At 42.4% G+C, this 16,370-nt stretch overlaps 1 protein-coding gene across 1 annotated transcript in view; it reads right to left on the minus strand.

The window, feature by feature from the left end:
* bmpr1aa (bone morphogenetic protein receptor, type IAa) overlaps nt 1–16,370 on the minus strand; it is a 45,050-nt gene that overhangs the window by 5,077 nt on the left and 23,603 nt on the right. Inside the window, exons 3-7 of the mRNA XM_080016671.1 lie at nt 10,400–10,641; nt 1,223–1,385; nt 1,001–1,103; nt 687–786; nt 257–353 (exon numbers count right to left, since the gene is read on the minus strand). Coding sequence (XP_079872797.1) covers nt 257–353; nt 687–786; nt 1,001–1,103; nt 1,223–1,385; nt 10,400–10,466 — 530 coding nt within the window. The 5' untranslated portion in view covers nt 10,467–10,641. The remainder of the gene's footprint in view (nt 1–256; nt 354–686; nt 787–1,000; nt 1,104–1,222; nt 1,386–10,399; nt 10,642–16,370) is intronic.

Below are 16,370 nucleotides of genomic sequence, written 5' to 3' on the forward strand. Positions count from 1 at the left end.
AGGAAACAAAGCCTTTTGCTCTAATGTCAGTGGTAAACAATTCTCCATTGACTTCCTGGTGAGCTGGAAGGTCGGCCAAAACGCTCCTGATCCCTCTGAACTATTCAATGAAAATTATGGATTAATTCACAATCCCATGTTCAAGAAGCCATCTGAGCTTCACGTTGAACAGTGCGTGTAGTTCGGAGCCTTCTTCCTGTGAGTGCGTACGACATCCTAACCTCCTAGCAGCAGCGTGTACCAGATTCAAACCTACCTGTAGTAGCACACCACGGTGACACAGATGAGGGTGCAGCAGCACACGGTCATGGAGATGAAGAAGGCCAGCCAGTGAGCACTGTCAAAGTAACCACCTGACCAAAGAACAGCCAATCAGAAACACTGAACACAACACAAACAAACACACGACAAAAACACTACACTGTATACCAGAGATGAGCGCAACTACTACGTTGTACTAGTAGACAGTCTGTGGTCAGAAACAAGAAGCTTATTTGGGCTGCAGGGAAAAATAACTTCAAAAAATAAACGATGACTAAAACATTACCCTTAAAGACATAAACTGCATAGTTTTTATTTTTAAAATCTCTGCTCTACATCCTAGAGACACTATCCATTGACACACTGAATATTTCTATGTAATCCATAAATGTCTCCTGAACACTAATCAGAATGATGCGTCTTACCCGTGTCTATGGGTGGAGGCAGGGTGGGCTGGAGGTCTCTGTTGCACAAGTCTACGTTACAGCATTCTATTGTCCTCCTGCTCTGGGCCCTCGGAGAGTCCTGGAACAAAGAGAAATCCATAAGTCAAATCATTAATCAATCAAATCATCCATCCGTCATCTAATTAAACAATCAATCCATTCACCCAAGATCTCAAGAACAAAGTTTAGAATGTGAGTTCAATTGCACAAAGAAATCGTAAAATATATGACTTCAGCACAACCCAGGAATATGCAAGTTGTGTTTTTGCGTGTGAGTGTGCGTGTGTGTGTACCTTGCACTGGAAGTGTGAGCCTTCGTATTTCATGCAGCCTGACGTTAGGATGGCCTCACCGTGCTCATCCTCCTCAATGATGGCAAAACACTGGCCGTTGGTCCTGGAACGAACACACACAGAAACTCTTACCACACATTGGAATACAGACAACCATTTGTTTTAAAACTCCACTGTACTTTCCAGGAATCAACTACTGTGTTTTTCTGTGAATCTACTCACTGGCAAGTGTTGTTTTTGGCGTCCTCGGGGCAGTGTCCGGAGCAGTAACAGCTGAGGAACCGGGCAGCATCTTCAGGGGCCACTGTGGAGTCTTCACCGGGTCGACGAGCCTCGGGTTTCACCCCCGTCCCCTGGAGCACATGGTCTGGATTCTGACCTGCAGCTGGAGAGGAAAGACACACTCAGAAATGGGTCTATTGGCATCAATTAGGACTGAACTGTTCTAGGACTGTTTAATCCAGGATATGATGCATATCTGCATGTCCTCTGTGGGGAGACACACTTCTCTTGCCAAATTCCCACCAGACTTTCTTACAGATGCAGTGTGCGTTTCAGTGAAGGTGACACCAAGTCGAATCAAAATCCGACCTTGATTTCCACAGACAGAATTTTAAAGATCCTTCAGGATGTGTCTTTTGCCTCTTTTCCACTGCATGAAAAACCTGCTAACACCCGCTAACATCTGGCAATTCTCTTTAGTGGGAAAGGTTACAGGCGGCATTAAGTCCCAGGACAATGACCCTGCAATAGTCACAGGTTTTTGTTGGCTCCAGCTCTGATCCGCAGCGATGGAAACATGACACCCGGGTTGACACGCAAATTTTCACCCCTTTCCCGGCGCGAGGCACGCTGAAATTCCAGATGTTGGTGTGTAAACAGATGGGAATATCTGTATGTAATTCATTCATTTCATATCCGATTTAGAATCCAAAATCAAAAGTTATTGAATTTTTCCCCGCATGTGGGACCATGAAATGTTTTGAGTGTGGGGACCTCCCCACCGGGCTCCGAGCCACTCCAGCACCGCCCCAAGCCGGTCTCCGAACCGGAGGAGCGTCTCCGACCCCCACGCCGGCATGGATACTTCACGCTGCTTCATTTCCCCCCCAATGACACTGGAACTATGCCCCGGCCCTTTTCTGCCGTGTTTGTGACACACCAGAAAAAAAAGAAAGACATACTCGTTCCCTGGCAATGGGAACAGGGTCAATCGCCTATTTTTAGTGATTTTTAGTAAAAATCATTTTTTAATGGCTACTCGCATTGAAAATTACATGAAGCTCAACTAGTGAAGTCACTACTATATGCAAATACCACCTTTTCTGAACTTAGACTTTAATCCATCCCATATCAAGTTGCATTAAAACATGGTCATCTCTCCCAGAAGCAGCTAGTTGGTTCACAGCACCCTGACTGGACAGAAGAGATATTCCTGTGGCTCCAGAATTATGCCGATTGACAACCTGAACTATTCGTCCATCTCTCCGTCTGCTCCTAGACCGTCCATATTTTCCTTATCAGTCTTCTCTTCATGAGATTCCACAAGTAGAGACTGATTCACATACAAGAACAACTGAACTTTCCAAAACCCTTCAATCTATTCATTTTCTATGAATTTGTTTACAGTTTGTTTTCCGTCAACAATGTGGATCCTGATTTCTACATTGTACAGACTGATTGATAATGCTGTCTTTTGAATAGATATTATGACCCAAATCTTGTGCTGCGCCCAGTGCTGGGTAAGATAACTTTAGAAACAATTTACCTGTCAGTGTATGAAAAAAAGGACAAAACAACATGCTTATTTAGCCTGTAAGGATGTTAGCATTAATGACAATTTACTAGGACTAAACAATAATAAAAAGAGAGTTGCTTGCTTGTTTTTTGTTGTACTTTAGAATTTACACTTTCAAAAGGATTTTTTGCACGATCATTTATTAAACTGAGACCGTTGTACAAAAGTGATTCTGTCAATAGTGTTTTGTTTTTCTATTCCGCATTGATATTGTGTATAGTCTGTCGATAAATCGTATGAGGGGAAAGCTACATGGCATGTAGTGTTGAAGAGGTTTTTAGGGCGGAGAGCTGACCCCTGCCTACTCAAACACTCCTCCTGCTTACAGTAGCAGGCAACACAGACGTCTCCTATTAAGTATGTATACTCTAGATGAGGGTGAGTTCTGCAGAATGGAATGCAGCCGTTGACTCATGCCGCACAGCAACGATGTGGACGGAGCCATTGGATGAGCTGATGAACACTGCTTTGATAGTGCTGAGTTTGCAGATAAAAAGCCCCAGACACTGCTTTCTTGCCAATACGAGAGGAAAAGGGAGACGCATACATCAACTAAGGAGGGAGAGGGAGAGGGAGAGAGAGACTAAAAGACTTACAGCCGGCCAGAAACACATTGAGAAGGACTGCGAGAGAGAGAGAGAGGCAGAGATTAATACAAATATAACAGTCAGATATGATCCATTTTCAAAGGTTGACTAGAAAGACGCGGTAACAGATGTACCACCACAGTTTGAACACACCTTCACGACTAACAAATGCTTTACGACTGGGGTTGCCCTATTTCACCGTCCCACCTTTTGTTTGGTCTGGCAGGGCCCTGATTGGATGGGAAGCCATGATTGACGGGAGCACAGAGGAATGGGAGAGAACAGGAGTCTGAACTGTTGCTTCTCTTTTGGTGTGTTGAATATGTACACTGTGTGGGTTTCCTTCCACATGTGCACTTAATTGTGCTGGCAGTCAGAGTGGAGTCTAAGGTCTGGCAGGGAGCATCCTGGGTAATCAGACTTCTCTCCGTGTCGTCTTAAATGGCCAGAATTTTTTTTTCTTTTCCCACATTCGTCAGCCTGACAAAACCGACAGCCAACGACTGTTTGACTCGCCAATCGATGGCAGGTAACCAAAGAGCACAGTAGAAGTTAATCTTCTCTAACCAACCATCACTCGGAGCGCATGTTCTATTGGAAAACCTCTGTAAAGCTTTTATTAACTCTGTAGATCCACCAGTCTCTGTGGCAGGTCACTAAACATTCCTTTGGTACCATCATTTGACTCTGCCAGTTTAACAGAGCAGTCAGTTATGATATAAGACAGTTTTCCACTGTATTATTCCATCAGTAAACCACGCCAGCCCTCCCTGCCCTCGGGAAAGGAATGCAGTAGGGCTGCTACTAAAAGGCAGCCAGAGGGCATTTGTTTTGGTTTCTGCCACGTCCCAGTTATGAAACAAGCATGCTGCTGTCACTGTTATCCAGGTGGTGTCTTTGGGCGCTGGGTTTAAGATGTGAAACTGATAAAAATGGGAATACAAATAAGAAAACATAGCTCAAAAACGTGTATTGCATGGCTCTGAAATGCCACAATAGAAAATGAATGGTACCAGCAGCTGGTGCCGGGCACTTTGGAAGAACTTATTATCTCTAGGGATACAAGGGGAAAAATATGTCAACAAATAGTTTGTTTTGGAGATGAAATACAATGGATGCCCTGCAATTTGATACTCAATAGCATTGATTTCACACTATAAAATGGTATACAACTTCAACACCAAACCCTGCAAACACAACATGGTCAAATACCTCATTAGCATATAACTGGCCGTGTACAGAAACCTGCCAGCAAATGCTTCACCCGCTATATCCACCGTCACCATCACCGACAACAATGATGGACCAGCATTTTTCCACCGAAAGCATGGATTAGGAAGAGGAAATGGACAAAAAGATTATGTTTTTAAATTTGCAAGTCCCCGGCACAAATGATTTACCAGATCACAGACTTTGCAGATCTTTCTGGTTCAAGCATCACTTGTTTGAATCATGGATGATCAGCTGGGTCTCAAAAGTTGTACTTTCTCAGAGTATGTGACAGTAGTGTTCAGCGACATGTTTGTTGGTGGTTCTTCTTTAGTTTGTAGAATACTGCCTACTTTACTGCTAAGGGGTCAGACAGGACTGATGGGGACAGATTCTTCTAGCGAAGGCATACATCATAACTATGTTGCCCATAGTCATTTCAGATAGCTTTACTCTGTTATCATTGGTTCCGACTTTAATAATAACAACACCATCATAGGTGGGCAGGAGAGGGCAGAGGAAGAAAGGGAGCACAAGGGAAGGAGAGGTAGTTCAGTTGGCAACAACTTTTAAACCTTTTGGGAACTATCAATGTCACCTCTCTTCTATCAACTGAGAGAGCGTGAGAGAGGAGAAACAGATAAGGGTTGGAACAGATAGAGAGGTGACTGATCAAAAAGGAGGAAGAGAGGATGAAGAGTCACAAAAAGACAGAAAGGCAGACAATGACAAAGAAAATCTCCCTGTGAGTCACTCCCTCCCTTCTTACGTAGTAGTGATCCTGGAACTTAAAGACTGCATATTGAATGCACTGACCTTTTGAAGAGTAGAGTGTGTCCACTCAGTTCCTACTGGACCAGTTCAAACCAGTTTAGGTTGTTACTGGTCATTTCTACAGTAATATTTGGGAGTAAAGAGAGAGGTGCATCTATTCAGTTCTGCTTTCTCTTCACTCCAGCAGGTCAGATGTTCTGCCCTACGGTATGGTTTCAGACATGCTAACCGCACAGAATGTGATTGAACAGCAAATAGCAGGCCAACAACACAGATACCTGCTTACCTGTGTGACCCCCATCACCTCGGCTTACAATCAACTGTTCATATCAAACTACCCTAAATCGGTGGCTTTCATACTATGGTCAGTCATCCCCTGGTGGATCGTAATCTGAGGCAAGGAGCTAGAGAAAAACAGAAGCATAACATTGAGAAACAGAACATGCTGTTCAGTGTTGCTGAGCACACTGATTAGATCAGGGCCAGAAAAGTACGTACTGTATTACAAAGACTGTGTCATTTCCAGCCACTACAGGGAGCACTAGTACATCATAACCTGAATAAAACAAACCAAGAATGCAGAGTCAGAATCCACGTGGAGCCCTTTTCTTCCCTGAGACCTCTCCATCTTGTAAAGGCTGGTCCAATTTGAGATCTGGTTCTAGCTTTTCTTTTGTCAAGTAACAGTTTCAAGGGTTCCACTGTCTTCAAGAAATCATTTTCCAGGAAATTGTTCACAATCCGCAAAAGTATCCATGTTAAAGACCCTGTCCACTGGCATACTGTAGATTTGATCATTTATTTTTCTTAGAAGACCTCTTGAAACTACAGTAGGTGTGTACACACTAGTTTGATGGGCTCCCAGACACTCCAAATCAGTTCAGAAAGTTTTAGCCTAGCTCTGGCCAATTAAACATGCGTAGAAGAGACTGGGAACTACATTACGAAATTACAGATCTTCCTCGATGCGTGGGCTCTTTCCTGTGGAGAGAGAGCTGACGGCCAACTGTGTAACTGGAACACCTGGTGTGGAGTCGCAAGGCCCAAATAGTTTGAACTTTGACCCAGTTGAGTCTGCCCTTTTAATCAGAATAAACCATCAGCTCCATGTTCAAAAATAAAACTCTTACTAAGAATTGTAAAACACGTTAAATTAGATATGTCATCAGTCCGAAAAAAACCCCATTTTAAATAACTTACCAATAAAAAGGATTTATCTCACAAGGATGGAACAGGTAAGCACCAGTGTCGTGAGCGCTTGCTTTTGGCAACAGCCAACCGCCCAAGACTTTCATAGGAAACAGTAGGAAATGGACAGACTGCCTTTGTCACACAGAGAAAAGACGCTGAAATTACCACAGATCAGCTGAGAGTTTAACTACATAATCGGTGCAAAAGTCATCTAGTGATAACACACATTTAAAAAATGAAATGTGGCAAATTCGACATAATTACATTTACATTTGATTGGAAGGAATAACGAAAGAAAACCTGAAGAAAAAAATTCTGGATTTTGTTTCAACTTCAGATTTTAAACACAGAATTTGTGACAGGTTTCAATATGAATACTCGTGAAAATTGCCATGTGAATGTCTGTTTTTAATCTGTGTGCTGCTTTTATTGGCCATGGCCCTCTGGGAAAAGAGATTAAATCTCAATGTGCTTACCTTGATAAAGCAAAGATGAATTCATTTTTTGTTGTTAATGGTAGCTCTAGTAACAGCGGTAGTAGTAGTGGTTGTAAAACTGACAGTCATGTAGTGCTCCCCTGCATTGCACTCGCTCTCCTCACTCCGTCAAACTTGGCACGGGGAGGAAGAGGTTGTTATAATGTCTACAGGTCTCCAGAGAGACAGAACTGTATTTCCACAGAACAATGGCTGTTTGGAGCGTTTAACACTCAGTGAAAGCTCATACAGCGCCATACAGGAAATGGTTCATGTGGCTTCAGGAAGTAAAAGCGGCAACAATCGGGTCAACAGCTTCCTGTTGGGAATGAGCCAGAGAGAAAGAGACTGAGCAAGTGAGAGTGTGTGTGTGTGTGTGTGTGTGTGTGTGTGTCTAACAGAGAGGTGTATTTGGATGGCTTGGAATTCCTCCTTTTCATGGAATTGAACTCCTGCCTCTGTTGCAATAAGTACAGATCAGAATATTCTGAAGTGCTGAATAAACAAGTCAGATGACTAAAGCCCCTTTCCCACTTGCACTGAAAGCTGAAAATCTACTGTCAATGTTCCTTATTGGAGTAATGTGGGAAAAGGATCCGATGTCGATGTTCCATAAAAATTGTTCCGTAAATTCTCCCACTCTTGACCTAGTACGATTTCCGGGAAAATGTTGGTACGGCTGTGAATGGAAGTGTGTGGGAATGGAAGCGGTAACACCGTAAAGTAGGGGTGGAACCGAATCCAAAAAAAGTACAAATAGTGGGTTTTTATGAATATTTGTTTTGTATAATATTTAAAAAATTCTTTGTTTTCGGGGGGGGGGGGACTTTCAGAAAAACGGCGAGTCTGATCTGAACCGTGGTGCTCGGCAGAAAAGACGAGAAACTGAAACACGTTCAGTCTCTACGGAGACAGGTCTTTATATTCTTTAATGTTATTATTTTACTTTCACTTAAAAAGGCCACTCAGCCACCGGAGTGCGGAGCCAAAAGGTACGAGAGGACAGGGAGAGGTAGAACGGGTGGAGAACGTTCCTTCTCCGGAGGCAGAGGGGGTAGGTCAGGTTGGAAATGATCACATTGATTTAATAACATGGGGGTTAGGGTTATTGGGTCTGGGGACAGGGGCTCGGTCCAGGAGGGGCAGGGAGACGGGAAGCCAAGTGTTGGTCTTTCAGAGCCAGGAATAAAAAAAGACAAACCGATTCGAATTGTACGTCCGTCGCCGACAGATTGTCCAAACGATGGAATCGACACTGGACATAACTGACCGACCCTAACCCATTACGTACTGTATCTGTAAATGTCATCTATGTGAGAACAGACCCCATACAGAACTTCTCCGTAGAAGGGGCTAATGTTTGAATTAGAAAAGCAAGCACATTTTCTGCTTTTTGACATATAGACACATAGATGTCTTGAGAAGATAAAAAATAATTATATGCCAATCATTATATTCAATAGTGCTGAGTAAAACTAATGAGAACTTTAAACCTCCTACACACTGTGAGAGAAGCAGACAGGAAGATGGGGGAAGAGCAACCGACAGAGACAAATATACACAGCGTTTACATCCACCTTTTTATCCTATATAGGGCAATATTGTCAAGTTAATACTGAATTTGTAATATCTGCTCCGAAAAAAGCCCAAAGCATATTCTGATTAACAGACTTTTGATCAAATTCCACTTAACTGTGGACTCCTTAAAATGTCCTGAATATTTTTTAAATCCTTAGGTGGCGAAAGAGAGAAAGAAAAAAAACCAAAACGTAATAATGTTCAAGTCACTTCCTGTGCTCCTAACCCCAAAATAACTTCCAGTTAATATTACGACTGACTAATGAACCATGTAAAGTGGGCTGGCTGAAGGAATTGGAACAATGCAAACACATGTAAACACCATCTGATTCTGATTAATGTGTGCATGTAAACATAGTGATAGAGGAAGATGGAGGTGTGGGTCACAGTTTCATTCCTGCTCCACCCCAGAGTGCGCAAATCTGAGAGTGTACATATATACACAAGTGCGTGTGTGTGTGTGTGTGTGTGTGTGTGTGTGTGTGTGTGTGTGTGTGTGTGTGTGTGTGTGTGTGTGTGTGTTTGATAAAGAGCCAGTCGGAATCAATCACAGTCTGCAAACAGCGAGCACCGCCCAGCTCTTATCAGCCTGCTCAGAGTGTGTGTGTGTCTCTGGTAAAAGGTGACCTTTCTGATACTCATAGCTCTGGCTTTATGGCTGGAAGAGGGGTGAAGGGAGGGTGACTCACTCTACACCAAGTGTGTGTGTGTGTGTGTGTGTGTGTGTGTGTGTGTGTGTGTGTGTGTGTGTGTGTGTGTGTGTGTGTGTGTGTGTGTGTGTGTTAAGTGGGGTACACAACAAGGTATGCATGGGCGTGCATGGTGTAATGTGCAGCGAAGACAGACAGACAACCCTGTATCAACAGAGACAGGCCACCTGAGACCAACGGAGGGACAGATTGAGAGAGAGAATGAGGCTGATACATACAGAGCGATAGCGAGACAGTGGCTCTAGCTCTAGTATTCTCCACTACGTCAGTATTTCCTGACCTCTAAGTGATGCCTAACAATATTAAATCAGTTAATAAATGAGAATATATTTCCGCTTTTGACCGGACAAAGCAAAGCAGTCAAATTCAGAGACACACACACACACACACACACACACACACACACACACACACACACACACACACACACACACACACACACACACACACACACACACACACACACACACACACACACACACACACACACCATTAATGCTAATTAGCAGGCTATTGTTTGGTTCAGGATAGCAGACCTTTTTAAAAGACCCTAAAACAGACAAGGCACACTCTATCACTACAGTTACAATGACTTAAGATAGGGATCTGTCTCTGTGTGTTTATTAAGAGGTGCAATCGGTTGCCTTTAAATAAACACACACATACAGGAGCCAAATAATGACAATAATGAGCTAATCCCAAGATTATGAGTCACTGAGCAATTCAAACATCCCTGAAACAGAACTTTGGTCTTCCTGATTCGCATTGTAAGGATTCTGAAGTGGTTTTTTTTTTGTTTAAATGAATATTGAGATGATAAAACCTAATAATTTTCACAATATAAGATCTGAAATTTCTGAAGTTTAAAGAGACAGGGTTAAATAAGGTCAGTTAAAATAGTGGGTGGTACAGTTTCAAGTTTAGTTTCAATAAAATCCGGTTAGATAGTTGGGTCTAAAGGAAGTCAGTTTAAATAGTCAGGTTTAAGTTAAGGTAAGACCAAGTCATGTTAAATAAAGTCAAGTTTAAACCTTTTATTTTAAATACATTCAGGTTTAAAGGTGAATGACTCTTACCGTGAGTGCTGTGGGCGAGCAGGAGGCAGTAAGCTGCTACAGCCATGAGGAGGGCGGGGCCCGCCATTCGGCTGGTGGTTTGGGGAAGAGTCTCTGTGGTTAGTGTAGTTAGTTTAAGTCTCTAGTCCAGTTCTCAGTGAAGAGAAGTCAGGATCTCCTCTCGTCCTGAGGAGGAGCAGGTCTGACCGGAGATCAGATTATAAGAACTCCCCGATTGTCACTGAGTCCCTGGATCCACAGCCCTGGAGGTGAAGAGAGGAAGAAGAAAAAAACGTTTACAACATATTCAACAGCTGACAAACAATAGGAAGGAATTCAACCACAAAAAAATGCAGACGTGACATTGAAAGCTCTGTGTTCTGTATGTTCTCTTGGGAGCTCTTTACTTCCTCGCTCGACTCTTGCCTAAAGATTATATGAAAATAAATACTGCAGTGCGATTTGAAATCATGAAGTAGCTGGTAGATATAGACTCATTCTTATCACCATATTATTGATATTGCGATGCAGGATTAGATATTGTCGGGCCTTGATCATTTTCATAGATAAACAGTTTTCTGAACTTCGTAGAATGTTCTGGCTGTTCTACTCACTACTTACACCCCTGAAATGCTTGGCAATTATATACACATTACGCCTTTATTTTGTGTAAAGTTTTTACCAAAGCACCAAAAGTCAACCCCAAAATATTAGCAGAATTAATAGATAGAGCTAAATGGCCAACAAATATTGTGCCAACTGATTTTGTCAATATCGCCCAGCCATATATCATGAAGCCTCCAATGGATCATATAACTGGATCCGGAGTAATGTTTGAAAGAGATGCTGAAAAAAGAACAGACAGAGGAGAGTTAGGCAGCCAGCGCCTGGCGAGGCAGTGGCAGAATGATGATCATATCAGTCAAAACAGGTTCATAATGCTCATAACTCTACTATCTACCTTTTTATATCACAACATCTCATGAAAAGTGTTGCTGCCCTGTTATCATATCAGCATCACTTCATTATAACATTACAAATATATGTAGCAGAATATCTAACTGTGGTGGTGGGATGGTGTGGTTTGAGCAGCCGCATCTGTCCTGGGTCTAGGTTATTGGGCCCGGGATCAGTGTGGCTGTACGCACACAGGTAAAAACCCTCATCCCCATACACAGAAGAGGAGCCCTTGTCATGACATGTTGTCCATCTGCTCCGGGCTTGTTCCACCTTGCCCACTCGCTACAATAAACTGGTGTGTTTTCCACTCCATTGTCTGGGTCTCTGTGCCGGAGGACCTGAAAACGCCACTCGGGTTGCATGCGGCAGAGGGAACTGCCACAGCGACACCTGAACAGGGACTCTCCAGCACCGCATTTTTGTTGGTTTGAGGTATGGGAAGCCTGTTTCAGAGTCCAGTATTTTATTATTTTATGGTATAGGAACAGAGTCTATAGTTTTAGGTATCTGTTTCAGAGTCCAGGCTTTTTGTCTTTGTAAAATTTCTCTGCTTGGTTGGGGGGAGGGTAGGCTTCGGCCAGGGAAAATCCCTGGCTGCAGTTTGGTGTCATGGTATGTGGTGTGGGGATGATGTGGTTTGAGCAGCCACACCTGTCCTGGGTCTAGGTAATTGGGCCCAGGATCAGGGTGGCTGTACACCTGTTGCTCATTAGACTAATCAACAAACAACAGGTAAAACCCTCGTCCCCACAGAGGAGAAGAGCCCTTGTCATGACATGTTGTCCATCTGCTCCGGGCTTGTTCCACCTAGCCCTCTCTTTACAATAAACTGGTGTGTTTTCTACTCCATCTTCTGTCTCTGTGTTGGAGTGCCCTGAAAACACCGCTTGGGTGGCATGTGGCAGGCGGAACTGTCACAATGACAGTACACACATGGTACAGGGACAGCAGGACCCTAACAGTACTAACATAGTACCAAAGCGTGCACACACACACACACACACACACACACACACACACACACACACACACACACACACACACACACACACACACACACACACACACACACACACACACACACACACACACACACTCACTTTCTCCATGTGTAATGAATAAGTATAAATTAATTAAAAATAATCAATGGAGAACAGGCGGTCTGAGCAGCTCGCTCTCGGCCCCCCCTGGCCCCGTTCGGAGATGTTTTGGTGCTTCATTCCATCTCTGGCCCCTTGTTTTTCCCGTAGGCCTGACCCTATGACCCCCAATGCTAGCCAAATTATTTGTCTGTGAATGTACCGCAATTACAGGCCCTGGCCCCGCGCAGCTTTTCTAACGGCGCTCGTCTCTCCCCTCGTCCTGCCTGAACATCCCTCCGCAATTAGTGGGGCCCACTGAGGAGGGAGGGCCTGCCTGGGCTTGCCGTCCGTCCACTCTCATTAGAGCCGGGGAGGATGGACAAAGCTGACCTGCGGCCCACTTTTCACACGTCTGAGACCCACGGGCACCTCAGGGAGAGAGAGAGAGAGGCTGAGAGAGAGAGCAAGAGAACGAGAGAGCGAGAGAAGCGTGTGGGTGCGAGGAAGGCTGCGTCCCAAAACCAGGAAAGTCATCCCTACTGCCCAATGGTGGAAAAACTCAGACTCGGTCCTCCGTTACGTAAAATTAAACTCAGGCACAAAATTATTCAAGTAAAAGTGAACGTACCATATTGAAATTTCTACTTCAGTAAATGTATATAAGTACTTGATTTTGAATGTATGTAAAATATTAAAAGTTAAAGCACATATCCAGCGCTCCGATATGACCGTCACCATCGCGATATCTGTAACTGAAAATAATTGTCCAGACTGCATATCTATCGCTGTCACTACAGCGGAGCTCCTCTAGTGATGAAAAGTTTGATTTGGTTCTTGACGAATCACTAAATAAAACGAGTCGTTAGATTTGACTTAGTTGGTTTAATGCAAGGTGAGCGAAGGGGGACTTCCAGTGAATGAGAGTGAGATTGTCATTTATTATTTTAAGATTTTTTGCAATGATTGCAGTTTATTTTGGAATGGCAAGTGCCATATAAATATAATATAAATGTATATTTGGACTTAAAGGGAAAGAGACTTTAATTTGAAGTTTGAACTGGACATATCCATGTTAGTGTGAATATGTAATATGTTGGGTCCAACTAAAACTCAGTGAGTTACAGGTTGCATTATACTGAAACTTAGCGACAGTCCCATATTCTATTTTACAGTAGCTCAGTTATCGTTCCAGGTTGTATTTTATTGGAACTTGGATGATTTCATCTTCCATTGTTGTTCCATAGTTAATAATGAACAATAATAAAAAACAGCAATCTCCCTATTGTGGTAACTGAAAATTGCATCATTAGTCGGTATGTAAAGCTGTCCCATCGTGAGTGTGATCAGATCAGATTTGTCAGTGACGTACAGCAGATATACCCAATGAGACCAAATTATAAGGAATTTTGATTTCTCGGATCACGGAAATGAAGTTCAAAAGGATAGGTGGACAATTTAACATTTATTTAATAGTTAGTGTTTTATGAACATAATAAAAAAAAATAAAAAATTTAAAATCAGAATTCGGCAGGTCAGACTTACAATAAAGGAATTGGCCGAGAAAACTGCAATCGGCATAGGGCTGCACAATTAATCGTATATTAATCGCGATGAGGATATTGGCCTCCACAATTAATTGATAATGGCTGGGGGCGATTATTTTTTTATAATTTTTTTTTTTTTAATTAAAATAATATTTACTTTTTATTATTCAATTTGTGACAAAGTGTCGCCACTCCAGAACAAAGACATGTGTAACAAGTGTATATTAAAAGCTTGCTCTGGTGTTAACCCAATTAACCCAGGTTATTGTAGTTTTAATACTCCTATTACTACATAACATCATATAACACAGTCAATTAATTCTATTATATAATTATAGAACCCAGAATCGTGATTGTGGCGCCTCCCCTTGCGCCTGCCTGCGCGAGCACCTTGTGTCGATTACGCACATTTTGGTATTTTTTTGTATTTTTGGAGCTTATAGAGCATATTGTGCGTAATCACCGGGTGTCATGACATTTCACTGCATATAGTGGGGCAAAAAAGTATTTAGTCAGCCACCAATTGTGCAAGTTCTCCCACTTAAAAAGATGAGAGAGGCCTGTAATTTTCATCATAGGTTCACCTCAACTATGAGAGACATAATGGGGGGAAAGAATCCAGGAAATCACATTGTAGGATTTTTAATGAATTCATTGGTAAATTCCTCGGTAAAATAAGTATTTGGTCACCTACAAACAAGCAAGATTTCTGGCTTTCACAGACCTGTAACTTTTTCTTTAAGAGGCTCCTCTGTCCTCCACTCGTTACCTGTATTAATGGCACCTGTTTGAACTCGTTATCAGTATAAAAGACACCTGTCCACAACCTCAAACAGTCACACTCCAAACTCCACTATGGCCAAGACCAAAGAGCTGTCAAAGGACACCAGAAACAAAATTGTAGACAAGGGCATTGAAGATGAAACGTGGCTGGGTCTTTCAGCACGACAATGATCCCAAACACACCCCCCGGGCAACGAAGGAGCGGCTTCGTAAGAAGCATTTCAAGGTCCTGGAGTGGCCTAGCCAGTCTCCAGATCTCAACCCCATAGAAAATCTTTGGAGGGAGTTGAAAGTCTGTGTTGCCCAGCGACAGCCCCAAAACATCACTGCTCTAGAGGAGATCTGCATGGAGGAATGGGCCAAAATACCAGCAACAGTGTGTGAAAACCTTGTGAAGACTTACAGAAAACGTTTGACCTCTGTCATTGCAAACAAAGGGTATATAACAAAGTATTGAGATGAACTTTTGTTATTGACCAAATACTTTCCACCATCATTTGCAAATAAATTCTTTAAAAATCAAAAAATGTTATTTTCTGGATTTTTTTTTTCTCATTTTGTCTCTCATAGTCGAAGTGAACCTATGATGAAAATAACAGGCCTCTCTCATCTTTTTAAGTGGGAGAACTTGCACAATTGGTGGCTGACTAAATACTTTTTTGCCCCACTGTATGTATGTATATGTATGTGACAAATAATCTCTTGAACTTGAAGAAAAAAATACCCCTGAAAAGGCAAAAAGCAGGAATTATGTATTTACTGCATTGTGGTGCAACTGAGATGAAACAATGTACAACAAAAAGATGTCCAATGTTTAAATATCTTAAATATATAAAATATTCAATCAATACTCAATTGTTAAATTAAATCAATATGAGGTGTGCATTATACCTTCTACCTTTAAAGATGGTAGTGAATGAAAAAATATGATTAGATTCACCCCAAGTAACTGAATTTAATTCCAATAAGTGATCAAGTTAAATTTTTCACAAATTTTTTCTCACTTTAATAACAAACCGAATTTCATGAAAAACGGTTCAGATTGAAGCGAGATACAGTCAGTTTTGTAGAGAAGTCTGCATCTCTCAAAGCACATTGTATTCGTTTACAAGCGGATCTGGACCGCTCCAATATGGCGGACGTGCAGAGGCATAGCGGTGACATTGGCTGTATCCACTGCTAATCAGCAAGATGTTTTGTTTTTCTTTTCTTTTTTGCTGAATTTGACAGTTTGACAGTTTCCAGTGTTGTCCCAAACACTGGAAAGAGAGCTGAAAAGAAGCTGCGGCTGGTCATGTTCATCAACAGTCATCATACTTCTTGAAGCAGATTGTTCTGCTTCAACACAGAGGGGTAGGAGGATGTTTGAGGCATAGCTGTAGTGTGGGTGAGAGGTTGACAGAAAGAGAGAGAGAGAGAGAGAGAGAGAGAACATGTCTAAGTAAACAAGCACAAGCAAGACTCACACACAGCTTGGAGACAGTGTAAACACAAAGTGCAGAGCTTTCCACCTCGCCACTATGGCATCCATCATAATGCTATCAATCTAAGGTTGTTTTGATGCTGTCTGCTCCATTTCAAACATGAAGACAACAAGCTGCTTGTAGGAGATAGAAAGAGAGA

The sequence above is a fragment of the Zeus faber genome, assembly GCF_960531495.2.
Source record: "Zeus faber genome assembly, chromosome: 16".
Lineage (NCBI taxonomy): Eukaryota > Metazoa > Chordata > Actinopteri > Zeiformes > Zeidae > Zeus > Zeus faber.